Here is a 13745-nt window from a genome sequence, read left to right as displayed (position 1 = left end):
ACAGCTGCATGTTGTAAATGGAAGTGTAATGTAAATTGAAATGTAAATTTCTGCTCACTTGCTTCCTCCTTTCCATGGGTCGTTGTTTTGCAGGCTCTGTGCTTTGCTGACTGCCTCAGAGGCGACGCCTGAGAAGAGACCGGACTGTGGGCTTGGATGCAATTTTGGGTTTAGATGCAGCATCCAGAGCTACAGCCACCGTGGCACTGTGGATCCTAGTCCAAAGCATGGCAGCGTGAGATCCCTCAACTAGAGATTCCTCGTCACTCAGCCTTTTCCTAAGGCGGAAAATCAGTGTGACTGACCGAGCATGTGGGGGACTGCCGAGACCCTCCTTTCAGAAACGCTGTAGTGTTGTGTGCTGTTCAAGACCAGGCTGCTCAAGCTGGGATGTCTCAGCACAGCAGCTGTGCTGTCTGGATACACGTGATAACCGACCATCAGGCAGCTGCTGAATTCTGCAAAGAAAGAGGCACATCGCTGTGCGCCCTTCTACAGAGCAAAGGCGGGTTTATTTCTCTCTGATAATACTGTTCTTCACAGACAACTAGTTTCTTTTCAGTTAATGACTTTTGGACACATATGTTAGTATTTTTGGCAATGCTGGACTTTATTCACCGTTTTATTTTTTTGTCTCCTTCATGCTAGAAGTACCAGTTGATCCTGGCACCAAAAAGCGTAAGCACTGTTAAATTCATAACGAAGTCCAAAGCACTGAAAGATCTAACAGTCCTTTAACAAATAGCGGTGTGAAAGAAATGTAACAGAAAGAAATCTAACTAGTATTACCCGTCAAAATACATAAATAATTTGGGAAAGGTCTTAAACAAATGCAAAACCAATATAAATGCCTTTGTCAAGATCACAGAGAGGGGGTTGGTACTAGCGACTGGGAGAATCAGGACATATGTTCCAGTTCTGGCTTTGGCTCTTAGCTGAATGCCACCTTCAGAACAAAGGAATATGCTCAATATTTAAAATTAGGAGTAAGATTAAAGCAAATTTTTACACTATAAAAAAACCAAACCCATACACATTATAATACACAGGTAACGGCAGTGGCAAATGAAATGTGGCAAGCATTCACATACCTAGAGGTCCTATTAAAAAAAAAAAAAAAATGTTCATACCAACATGCATGTAGAACTCTCATTCTTCTTGTAATCTACCAGAAGCATTCTGCAATATTTCAAGTATTTCAAACCATTTTCATGTTGTTGATTAATTCTTTATGGTGTGGACTTAACACAGCCTTTTTTGTTTTCATTTAGATTATTCCAAACTACAGGATAATATTAGTATTCCTTGACAGAGCTGAAATACTCTCCCGTTATGGAGCAATGAGGTAATGTCAGTCGTGCACAGAGTCTAGAGGTTTAACAGAGTTTGGAGGTTTCTAAGCATCATATGATGCCAATCAATTTTTTTTATTGTGTATGATTTTTATTCACACCTGTGGCGAATGAAGAGACGGGGCGCAGCTTGATGCAAGCAAATGTCAATTTATTGTACAGAAGCACGAGTTTTTATACACTTTCAGAAGCTGCGCGTTTTAAACAGATTGGTTCTTGAAGCTAAGCATTGCATACTAGGCAATCCCTGATTGGTGGTTAACTACCAGCAATTAACAGCAAGGTGTTACCTTTCCTTGGGCCATCCTTGGCTCCCACTCCCCTGTGCTCTGTAAACAAGTCTCATCATGTTAATTGTTGCCTAGACAAGCTCGAGCACATTCCCCTCAGCTAACTGATTGCCATGCATGGTCCTAGTTTCCAGCCCGCTCCTGCACACACCTATCAGTTCTGCCATAAACTACTGTTTTACACACATGCATTTTTTTTGTCTTTGTCTTGCTGCTTTCTAACAGATTGTTCATTTCAGCAGTAGACACCTTGGACTATTTGCTGACTGAAAGACAAAAATACACTTAGATGCACACAGATACCTTTCCGTCCATATGTATGGATATGGATGCATGTGTCCGTTATAAAAATTATTTCTTTTATTGCTGAACAAAAACATATAGTAGCTTATATGGGATCTACTGGGAGAAAATACTGCTGGTCTGAGAGTCTGTAAAAGGAGCAGACTAATTCCAGAGGTACAGATCCACAGCGGGGAATGCCCAGCTGGCAGCCGTGGCACAGCCCGAAACGGCAGCTTCGCAAATCATTGGGTTGCAGACCATTCAGGGTAAGACAGTGACATAGTCGTCGTCATCAATTTCTGTAAAGAAATCAATAAACCCCAAAGATGTTGTTACTGCAAGCGGCTCCTCTGAAAGCCCATGGTAAGCAGGCTGGCCAGTGGCTGTGTCGCTGGGCAGGTGTCAGTAACTCCGTTTGGTTTCTCTGCATACTCTCTGCTGTTGCAGGGCCAGGTTTAGGTCCCACGTGCTATGGGCTGGGTCCTCCAGGAGCCCGCAGGGAGCCAAAGCCTGCACTGCCTTTCCTGAGCCAGCAAGCTCTTGCACAGTGTGAGACCCCTTCTTCCTGAGGAACAGCCAAACGCTGGAAACCGTCCCTACTTGGTAAAAACATCAATAGCTGAGGTATAGCTCTAACTATAGCATAACACCCCCTTTCTTCTCTGAATTAAAATGCAGCGGAAAAACTCTCCTCCAATCAAGGGAGGAGAGCCTAAAACCTCCTCTCCCTCCCAGACCTTGTCAGGTGCGTTATGTTGTTTGAGAAGCTGGGGGAAAGGCAGAAATGGAATGCCTGGGACTCGGTCTCCACTATGGAAACTTCCTGTCCCTTGAAGCAGCCACCCTCAGCCACAGTGTTCCCAGGCTAGAAAACCACGTTCAAAAATGCCCAACAACCACTACTGTGACTCCAGTCCCCTGAGGTGTCCCACTGGTCACACTGGCGTGCTCAGGTGTGCACGTGCTGCAAAGGCCAGCTGCTGGCGCAACACGAAGGCATGGGCCAGAAGAGTGTGGTTCTTGCTTTGGGAAAGCACCGCGGGGTTCTGTGTGGTGCCTGCATTTCAGAGAGAGAGAGATGCCACGCCATTAACCTAAGCTCCCTCTGGGAGCATGTCATAAAGCAGCCTGAGGGGAAAGTTTGGAATGCTGTAGGAGTGAAACTGAAATTAAAATTGAACGTCAACAATTCCAAAGTAATTTGATTATTTTGAGAAGACTCCATTTTTATGGGCACCCACAAACATGTTGGTAGTGAAATGAAAGGTGGGGGGCTTTTTCCCCTCCCTGTGAGCCCAGACCAGGGAAACGTGCATCTTCTAGAAAAGTTCACGTTGCAGGACCAGACAATAAAATATGCATTACACCCATTTTTTTCCTAAAAATACATCCATGCTACTGCACCATTTTCCATCTCCCTGGAACGGCAATGACAAGATACCAGAAAAATGTTTTTAGAGCAAATGTGGCACAGTGGTACAAGTGATAATGTAATGTCGGAGACCCTGGAAATGTCCCTTTGCTGCTGTTTCTCTCAGACAGGTTGTTGCTGCACTGGCCCCTACACATGCAGCGTAGTGCATGAAGCGGTGGGGAGAGCTCGCCCCTTCCCATCCCATCCTGTCGGCTTGGCACAGGGAGCGCCGGAGCTGCTGCACTCTTGGTGTGTGCAGGAAACCAGCATCTGCCAGCACGCTACGACAGGAGGTACGACTGCAGCAGAGAGAGGCTGGCCCACATGACCGCATTGTAGCTAGCCATCGTCACGAGATACAAATCACACAAAAGACTGCATATGCCAAGATTTTTTTCCCTTTACAATAATGGTACTTAATGGAAGGATCTCCCTTGCTCACACATGCTCTCACTGTGGCTCTCGTTACACCTAGAGGACCTGGAAGAGTTTCAAGATTATTTTGCAGCCTGTGACCTGATAGATACTGCAGCTGAGCATCAGGCAGCAGCGATGTGAAGAATGGCTTTCAAATGCCTGAGAGATGCTGACAAGTTACCAACAGTATCTCTAGTCATCCTCCCCAAAACAAAGACGTAAAGATGCCTCGGGACTACAAAGCATGGTCTACCGCCTTGTGAAAACCTCCACCTTTACTGTAGCCATTTGCATAACATTTCTGTCAGGCAGAAACGCTGTATCCTTATCTTATACCTGGAACTTGTGAGCATAAAGTAGCAGAAGAGCAATCAGAGACTGAACTCTCTGGTTCCACAGCTGTGATCCTCAGCACAAGGTTATATGCTTCTTATTTTCAACACACCAACTTAAAATACCAATCACAACAAACCACAAGCTGGCTGGCTTCCCCCCTCCTCCCCGTCCCCAGCATCTCAAAAAGAACTGAGCTGGATTTTGATATAAAACCAGCTTTCAACCTGGACACTGAAGGTTGTGTCTTCATAAAGACAGCCTTCATGCCCAGAGAAGCGCAGGGAGCCGGCAGCCTGGCAGAACCTCAACGGGGTAAAGGTGGCCCTCAGCCTCCCCCAGACTAGAAGCATCAAGGCCCATGAAGGAGTGAGCTGTGGGCACCATCGTGCTTTGCCTTCTGTATCTTGTGTAATTTTAACGTGTTGATTTGTGGGGGATGAGGGTATGTGACCTGTGAGCTGGGAATAACCACTTTCCACTGACCATAAGAGAGAAAGAAGGATGCTGAACTTGCCAGGGGAGCTGGTCTCAGAGGACACGTAGCAGCTATTCATTACAAACCTGTCACTGCAGTCATCTGTAAAAAAACCCAAACCACAAAGGCAGAGCTAAATTTCTCACCATCATAAAGGTCATCCTTTCCTGACTTGAACCCCAGGTTTCTTTGCGAGGTGTTTGGCTTCTTTAATGGGTAGCGGAGGTTTGTTATTAGTCCTTGATTTGGCTTCTCGTAAGTGTATATGAGGTCCTTTAACGTTCTGAAATGCCTCTCCGGAACACCTTCGGAAGTCTGCAAGGAAAGCAAAAATAAAGTTTGTTTGCAACTGCCCTTTGCATGGAGTCCCCTCAATGACAGGAACAACAGACTGGTTCTTGTTTACCAAGAAGCTGTTTTGTAAATAGATTTGGTGACAAAATATTGTACTCTACTTGACACGCTGTGGACACCTGTTTGGTGGTGTGGCTATGGCACTGTGTAACCTCCCTCACTGTCTTGGTTTTTGAGAAAAGAACATCTTGAAAATATTGTCTCAGATGTGTGCTACAGCAATGCGGTACAGCAGAGCATCAAAGAGCAATGGCATTACAGACTTCCCGCTGGCCTTGGGACAGAAGTTCAGGGGCACCGTAATTAGCTCTCACTGAAAACGTTGTATTTAAACAAGCATGTGAGCAGCAGGAGCCAAACGTTTTACAAAATCTCATCATCGTCGCGCAAAGGACATGTGCAGAGGCAGCAGATGTGTATCCACCCAAAAGCCCTGCGTTGGCCGTGTCCTTTGGGCCTCAGTGGGCCTTCGGGGCTGCTTCCTTTGCCAGCTAACAAGGAAACACCTCTTGCTTTGCTTTGCTGCAGCCTTTATCTTCCCTTCAGCCCTGTATGGGCCGGTGCCACTCCCTCTGTGTCCTGGCTCTGGCTGGGATGCAGTTAACTGTCTTCTTAGCAGCCCGTATAGCGCTGTGTTGCGAATTTGTGATCAAGTGTTGATAACACACCCCTGTTTTGGCTGCTGTGGGACAGTGCTCATACAGCCTTGAGGTTGTCTCTTTCTTGCACTCTGTTCCACCCGCAAGTAGGTTGCGGGTGCACAAGATGCTAGGAGGGGACACAGCAGGACAGCGGACCTGAGTTGACCAAAGGGCTATCCCATGCCATGCCATGCCATGCCATCTGTCACTGTGTTCAGCAATAAAAATTCAGGGAAATTTGCAACCTTTGTGCTTATGGAATTTGTCTTCCCAAGTAACCATCACATGTGCTGAGGTCCTGCTTTCCTGGAGGTGGATCAACATCTGCCTCCCCATGGAAGGCAGTGACTCAACTCCTTTGCTTTGCTTCACCTATGAAACTGCCTTTCATCTTGGCCCAGGAGTTTCCTCTTGCTCTTCTTTTCCTGGGAGCAAGCAGCTGTGTGGGTGCTTAGCTGCTGGTTGGGGTCAACCTACAACTAGAATGTTCATGGCCGAATCTGGCTCTTAAAAACCCTCAAACAGTCTCCCCTCCACCACTAATATATTATTTCAGTCTATTAGTTTAGTCAGCCAAACCGGTCTGACTTGAAGACTGGAAGAACAGAACCCTTCTTTCACATTTTTGGCAAAACCTTGTAAGGAAAACGGAGTTTGAAAAACCCAAAAAGTTATATTGAGTTATTATCTGCTGATAGGCACGACAGCAAACCCCAGTCGAGTGTCTATAGTCCAAACTAGATTATTTTCTGTCAACAAACCATTATTCGTCACGGGAAATTGTGTCTTTCGTACTCAGTCCAAACCACTAATAGGCAAGAAATTGCCAGCATGTGAGAGCTTGGTGTGTCCTTTATGGAGCGAGCTGCTTCCCTTCCAATACTGCTCAATTGTTGGCAGCCCTCGTGGGTGCCCTGCTACTAGCGGAGGAGTGAGCCAGCTTTTGAAGGGTCCTCTCACCTTGCCTAGGGATTTGATCGATGCAGTCTGCTCTGACGCTTATTCAAGCGACGAGCAGCCTTATCTGGGGTCATCGCTTCAAATCCGTGGTTCTGTGCCTCGGAATCACACAGAATGATAGATACATCTCTTTTAAATCAAAAAGATCACTGCACTCTTCTGAGTCCCTACAAGGTGTTGAGTGCAATGGCAGAGCTTTCACATAGGAAAAGCTAATTAGGAACAGGAGGCAGTAACGAAAGCGATAGATTTTTTCTTCAATGCCACCTAAGAGAAATGGTCAAATCAGAAAGCAGCTGGTCAGTGAATAACAGATCCACTTCGGTTATAAGGGAGCTCTACAAAGATAATAGCTACTTCTCAGCTCATATGTAAAAATATACCTATAACATTAAAAAGTCTAGAACTGAGCAGAGAGGAAAGTAAACTTGGAAATATTTTCTAAGGTACGGTGTCCACGTATATCAATTCTTTTAGTCAAGATCATGATCTTTAGTGCGATCTTTACAGGTGAGATGAGAGTTACTCACCTGTATTTTAAAATATCCTTGGTGCTCCCTGAAGATACGGTAAGTGTAGATGAGGTCTTCAAAGCTGCGAAAAACATTGTTGCATACATCAGGCTTTTTATCAAGACCACTGCAACTTGCTTAGACTGCTACGGCTGATCCTCACAGCCAGGTTTTGGTTTTGTTTGCTTGTGTCTTAAACTGCAACGTAAGGAAAGACTACACCCAAGGAAACAAATCTAAAGGAATGCCCAACGCTGAATAGCATCGATTTTGATATCTATATCTCTATAGATGTATGTATATGGATTCATTTTTCCATTTGATTCATGTATCAGAGGTTTAAAAAGACTTGAGGTTCTCTAAGGCATATCTTTAATTGTCTGTTAGCCAAAATGACTCATGCATGTTGTTTTCCTGCGTCTCAGAAACCCAACTATTACTTTATCATGCCTTGCCAATTCAGATCTGACCCTCGCTACATTGCTATGCAGATCTGTTTGATTTTTGACCAAACGTATGGCACTCTTCTTTGCCCTGCAGAGTCAGGCCACGTATGGGAAATGTAGCTACGAGTGCTCTGATCAACCTGCAGCCACCACACTGTGCTTAGTAGCACAGATCTTGACAAAGCATGCCCAGCTAGCCCACCTCCACACCAGCTACCCACCTGAGCTTTCCTCCAGCTGCTTAGTGCGTTACTATGCTGGGTTTTGTACTACTACAGCTCCAACTGAATAGATGCAGTAAGTCAAGGCAGTGAAAAGGCTTCAAGTTTACTCATCCAGAAAAGGCTGGATGTCACCGAGAGCTTGTATTATTTGTCCTGAGGTGGTAAACCACAGATTAGACCCTGAAATTCCATGTAAGGAATGCAGGTGCCATGTAAGAGAAGAGTCCTTGCTTCCACAGGGCGCCTAAGTCCTTGCTGGACACGAGCGGAGTTTCTTCACGGCGTTAGAAAGCACTTTGTGCAAACGTTGACGTGGGAATAAACTGCAAGCAAAGGGTTGGCACAGGTGTCACAGAGAACTGCAGTATCTCCATCAGCAGTGAGAAGGGGAGCCGTGACCTGGTCGACTTTCTCATTTACAGCAGCTTGGACTCATCAGACAACCTTTTCACAATGGAAAGACAGCACTAATCACGTACCCCTCCTTCAAAACTGGAGCTATAAGGAAGACTTAAACAGCTCCAAAGACAAAAGTGAGGTGCCCCTCTTTCCCTCAGGTCACACTCTAGGGGAAAACGGGCTGGCTTCCAACAACAGCCATGGCCACAGGAGAAGCAATCACCTTGCAAATGACTGACCTAGGGCTGAGATCAAGGATGAGTCACCTGGGACGGGACACAAGACTGCAATGCTGTCTGGAAACAAGCACATTGGTACGGAGTGATGCCGTGAAAGACTCCTTGCCAATGTCTTTGATCGTATTGATAGAAGCTGGGAAAGATGTGAGGGGGCAGAGAGAGCAAGAAAACCCTATTGATCTAAATAGCGGTAAAGAATGATTCTGTAGAAATCTTGCGGTTCACCTTCTGCATGAGATCTGACATTTCTCTGGAGAAGAGGGGAGGAGGTTGCCAAGGCATACACAGGAGTGGGAAGTTGCAGAATACTTTTCATGCAATCTGCTTTCCTCGTGGGAGCCCTCAAGTAAATTGCAGCACCACAAAGCCATACTGTTGTTCCCCCCGTGCTGCCCCACACAGTGACCCCTCAAGCCATCTGTGCCTTCACATATTCCAGAGGTGATCATGTACCAGGCTACTTCCACCTAGACTATGTTTGCCTTGGCCAGAGTACAGCTGGAGATGTGCATGATACTGGACTCAAGAGCATGTGTGATGTTGGGTATGTTGTGGGCTGAGCATCTGACCCCCGCTGCCGACAGCGGATGCTGTGGTGGGAGGAGGAGACACCACATGTTTGACAAAGCGTAAGGAGACTGGAAACGTCTGCAAACAGCACCTAGTATTAAAGACATGAGAAGCCGTGCAGTAAAAACGAAAGAGACAGAGAGAGCAAAGCAAAACAGAAGGGACCCTTGAGACTGCAAAATGAGAGAATGTTTCCTATGGTGAAATATAAGATTACTCTAACCAGAAGTTTCAAAGAACTTAGGAACTAAACCTAACACAGACCTTTAGAGAAGAGTAATTTGATTCCACAGACATCCCACCCCCTCGTCTGTCTTCTTATTCTCCTCACGCATGATCCCTCCCAAAACTTCATATCGCACTTGTATCACAAGAAGGCTGTTGAATTCTGGGAGAGACGTTAGTAGAACAGCCTCCAGTCACCAGCACCCAGAACATGACTGCACAGGTCCTACTTCTGAGAAAACTATTCCTTGCATTTCCCAGGGGTTATTATTATTTTTCATAATATGCAAATGTTTGAACACTCAGGCTGCTGATGGCTTTGGATGTATTTTGTGAACAGAAATAAAAACTTTATCAAATACCCCAATGGCAGCTATTGAGGAAATGAACTGGACATCATAAGCACGATCAAAAAAGGCAGTAAAGTTGCAAAGAAATACATACCACAGCAGAAAATAGAATATGTACACCCAAAAAACCCCAAACAGAAACACACACCAGTGGGGAAGTGAGGGCAGGGAGGGAGCAGTATCTGAAAAGAAGTTCTTCTAACTGGTGCACATGTTCATCAGGAGGACCTCAGCTGTAGCTACACGAATAGAGCTGTTACGAGAGGGAGAACCTTGGGGTGAAAGCCTAGCTCAGGGGACTTGTGCATAAACAAATGGGAACTTTGGAAATAAACTACTTTGCTCCGCAAAAAAAGTTACTATGGACTGAGATCAGGATAAGACTTCCAGTTAGAATAGATTTACTTGAATTAACAGAGTTGCATCATAGGGATGCATCTTTTGGTTCCTGCCTCCTTGAGATACCTGTGGAAATTCACATGTTCCTAGCTCAAGAGTATTTTATAAATGTGGGTGTTCATTATTTACACATAGACACAGAAGTAAGAAAAAAAAAATACCAGCAACCGATCATTTTTGAAACTTGCTCTTTACCGATCATCTAAATGTTGAGAGGTTACTGCCTGGATATTATTTGGCTACTGCAATTTTTACTAAGGAAACATGAAACTAACGTTAAAATGGAAACTTCTGTTTCCATGTGAACTACTAAATAATTACCAACAGATGCATATGGTACAAATTGATAAAGTGCCTGGTCTGGGCACAGGGAAGATCCAGTGGCAGAAGAGCAGGGCGAGAGGAGCTTTTTCTGGGAGAATGACATTGAACCATGAGGAGAACAGCAGCAAGAGCAGTAGGTCCACACTGAGGTGCTGTCAGAGACCTGGGACAGCTCTGGATGAAAGCAGCAGGGTGCTGTGGAGGAAGACCTATTGGCAGAGCTGTGCACCATGCCCGACTAGAGAAGAGATGATTTTTGTCCCACCATTCCAACTCCCAGATACAAGCTGGGAGTGCCCTCCCCTCCCCTCCCTCAGTCAGTAGAGGATAAAGAATTGCTTGCTTTTTCTAGCAAGTGGATCAACATCTCTGCCCTTGGATCAACTAATTTGAGAGGTGTGCATCATTTGTGAATCAACCGTATTAGGTGCTAAGCAATGTTTTAAGATGCAACCCTAATCCAAGAGTGGAAACAGCACTGAGAGTTTCAGGGTTGACTGCATCCAGTTTTAGGATTTTCTTCTTCTTTCTTCTTCCAGCTCTCTTCTGCTGAGACAACTACTTACAGACGGACCAGTCTTGGAGGCAATTCTGAGCCAACACACCATCACCATCCCATCTGCTATCTGAAGCCAGCCCTTGCTTTCACCTCTGCCAGCCAGCAGCTGTTATACCATTGCTGCCACCCCTATAGTTTAACTATTACATTTGTTAATGCATGAGTTAAAGTCAAATACACCAAACACTACAGTTTTTAAGTTTTTAACACTAAAACCCACAGAGGCTATCTGGAAGTCACATGCTTTTTCAGATGCCTGCCCAGAACACCAGTGACAGATTTTTATCTGCTCCAGCTATCATAAGATAGATCTGCTTTGCCCTTAAAAAACCCACAACGAACAAACAAAAAAACACCAGGAAAGGGAAAGCAACTGTGTTAGCATGGCACCAAGCTTAATCTTTATGTCAACTCACCTCTGCCCACAAAACAAGGTCCTGTGTTACATCCATAGTTCAAACTCACGGCTCACGCCCAAGAAGCCCTTCACTGTCTCATCTCCCTCTCCCACACGAGAGCTCAGAAGCCACCTTCCCACGCCAGGGACTAGCTTCTTCATCTTCCTCTGTGCCAGGATCCTCATTTATCCCTTCTGACAGCATATGCATGCCCTTTCCCTCCTACACCCCCTGCCCTCCCTGCATCACCTCCTTCCACACCATACTGGAGGCAGGTTGCCACAGCCCCCACCCTGAGCGCTCTATTTGCCCCCCACATGCTATTTCTCTTCTTCTTACTCCATCATTTCACTGACCTCCTTTCTTCCACCTATCAGCCCCGTAGCACTCCATGTCCCTCTCCCTTTTTCTCCTTTCTCCTTTGATTCATTTCAAAAGTAATGCTTTTTTGATTATTGATAAAAACATTTTCTGGTATTTTTGAATTACCTAGATGTGGTGTTAAATTTTTTTCATGTCGCACTGAAACACATCCTCAAGGAGAGTGGGAAACCTCACAAGGTCAAACAAAGACTCTGAGTCTAATTTATAAACTTTGAATGCATTAGGAACAGATCAATTATAGATGAAAAGTGTAAAACAGGCTTCTTGAAAGGGAAAGAAAAGTGCTATTCCCTACAGGAAAAGAAAATTATAAAAATTTAGTTGTAGTAATAAAAGTTATAGACAAGATGTTGCGAATTTCTATGCCCATCTTGTTGATGGACTTGTCATATGAATTCAAGCAGGACATTATAGCTTTCTGCCTCAGCTTATGTTCTTACATCGGACAAAATTCCTTCGAAGCTCAAGGCTAAGATTTCATCAGACAAGAAGCCCATGAAGAAGGAACTATTTTGTAACCTACTGTGAGGCTTTTCTGTGCCTCAACAGTGCTAAAATGCTATTTACCCATCGTTAGAGAGGCGGCAATTCGGTAAGGTTCTTCCCGTGTTTTGGCAGGCTAAGCTGTTTTCTCTGGGTTCCCCTCACCGGCTGCAGAGAAGCCAGCACTGACAGATTACAGCTCATCTCTCCTCTGCTGTATAAAATGTCTCTTGCAAACACCTCCCTCTCACCATGCACTGTGATGGAAGCCTACGGCAGCCAGCATTACTTGGATACATACACACCCCTGTGGAGTCTTTTAATATTAGGGAAGAACCATTAATGCTAGAGAAGATGAACACGTGTCTTTGCATCTATCTGAAAACACATAAAAGATTTAATGTTAGAGTACTTACAAAACACAGAGACACAGGGCTCCTTCCACGCTTTCACTCTCTCGTATTAAATAGCTACCATTCCTTCCATTCTTGGTCAGCAGATCTTCACAGGCTCTTTTTGTTATCTTTCCATGAAAAAATGGGAACTCCATGGACAACAGAAACCAAGGTCTCCCACCTTTGAAAGCAAGTCCAGAGAAAGGCAGAAGCATTAAAACACGGACTTCTTCCAAGTGCAGCTGCCCGCAGACAGCTGGAGCTGGAGGTGCTAAGGACGTGAGTGCATTCGTGGTGTTACCACTGACCCGTCTGTAGCCAAGGCGGCAGCCAGCCTGTGCTCGCGGCTCATGAAAGCAGCGATGGCAGGAAATGGGAGATGGTTTGTCTACATGGGTCACACTCTATATCAGAAGGGAAGATAAAATATCTTTTGTCATGTTATGTCAGCAGACATTTGACTTGTGCATCACATTTCTAAGCTCTGCAATAGCTGAGTTGACACCAAAGTATAGTTACATTTTTAAGTTAACATTTACGTTTGAAGTGGCTCAAAGCCCTGCAAATAGGGGATGCTTGGATTCCTTTCCTTGCCAGACTTGCCTTCTAACACAGCTAACAAAGCCCCCAAAGTTTTTTTCTTTTTTCTTTTTTTAAAGTTTTTTTTGTTTACTTGATTCTTCAAGTTTTGGTGAAAGTTAGCAATATTTGAGAATGAGATTTTTCAAAGCAGAGCATTCCCCCCACCCCTCCCTTTCTTATTTCCAAAGTATAGCTATTTTATCAAGAAGTTCTGCTGTCTCTGTGCCGTGATTTAGAAAGTACGGCAGGAAGGAGAAGGGGGTCGGACAGTGTCTTCTGCTACTCCCAGGAAGCTGCTGTCAATTCAACAAGGACCAGCTGGAGCCACGTGTAGAGCTGTTGCTCCCCGATGAGGGGAATGCTGCCCTGCTCCATGGAAGATGCTTTCCCAGGCATTTTGTACTTTCCCTGCTGGAAGCCAAGGACCAGGGGACAAGCCCACAGACCTGCAGAAGCAGGTCTCAAGGTCAAAGTGGAGTCCAGCTACATGAGCAACTGGCAAGGGTCTTCTTGATTTCAAAACGTGCTGTTTGTATGTTCACCTCCTGTCTCTGACACCTAGGGCCAACTCCTTCTGAACTATGAAGTCCTTGTGATGTGTCATGGTTTCCCTGTTGCCAGACCACACCTGTGAACCCCCAGCCCCGAGGCAATGACCCCTGCAGTTTCACTTCAAGACAGTAACAACCGGCACCACTGCTGCCACTTACCCTGTTAGTACTGGTGACATTG

At 45.2% G+C, this 13745-nt stretch overlaps 1 protein-coding gene across 4 annotated transcripts; it reads right to left on the bottom strand.

Moving 5' to 3' along the window:
• Positions 1-589: 589 nt before the first annotated feature.
• On the bottom strand, positions 590-12733 carry SH2D1B (SH2 domain containing 1B). Of its 4 annotated transcripts, XR_008731040.1 has the most exons (5): positions 12453-12733; positions 7055-7118; positions 4716-4884; positions 1794-2226; positions 590-1453 (listed from the first exon to the last, which is right to left on the bottom strand). XR_008731040.1 is itself a non-coding variant. In XM_055702890.1 (4 exons), exons 1-4 carry the CDS (start codon positions 12644-12646, stop codon positions 2189-2191), a joined length of 465 nt encoding a protein of 154 aa, XP_055558865.1. In that variant the 5' UTR covers positions 12647-12733; the 3' UTR covers positions 1789-2188. The 4 variants fall into 4 exon arrangements, 3 of the variants coding, with proteins under 3 accessions (XP_055558865.1, XP_027662996.2, XP_055558864.1); XM_055702890.1 differs by lacking the exon at positions 590-1453 and having other exon boundaries at positions 1789-2226; XM_027807195.2 differs by lacking the exons at positions 590-1453; positions 1794-2226 and adding an exon at positions 2233-2984.
• Positions 12734-13745: the final 1012 nt, after the last annotated feature.

Source organism: Falco cherrug, chromosome 2, assembly GCF_023634085.1.
Source record: "Falco cherrug isolate bFalChe1 chromosome 2, bFalChe1.pri, whole genome shotgun sequence".
Classification (NCBI taxonomy): domain Eukaryota; kingdom Metazoa; phylum Chordata; class Aves; order Falconiformes; family Falconidae; genus Falco; species Falco cherrug.
Note: the sequence above shows the minus strand (reverse complement) of the source record. Positions and strands in the feature narration are given on the sequence as shown.

Coding starts and splice junctions, on each gene's coding strand:
- SH2D1B (XM_027807195.2), bottom strand. CDS start 12,646: ATGCTTCTGCCTTTCTCTGGACTTGCTTTCAAAGGTGGGAGACCTTGG. Junction 4,885..7,054: donor AAGGATATTTTAAAATACAG/GTGAGTAACTCT, acceptor CTTTCCTTGCAG/ACTTCCGAAGGTGTTCCGGA. Junction 2,985..4,715: donor AAAGGATGACCTTTATGATG/GTGAGAAATTTA, acceptor TCTGAAATGCAG/GCACCACACAGAACCCCGCG.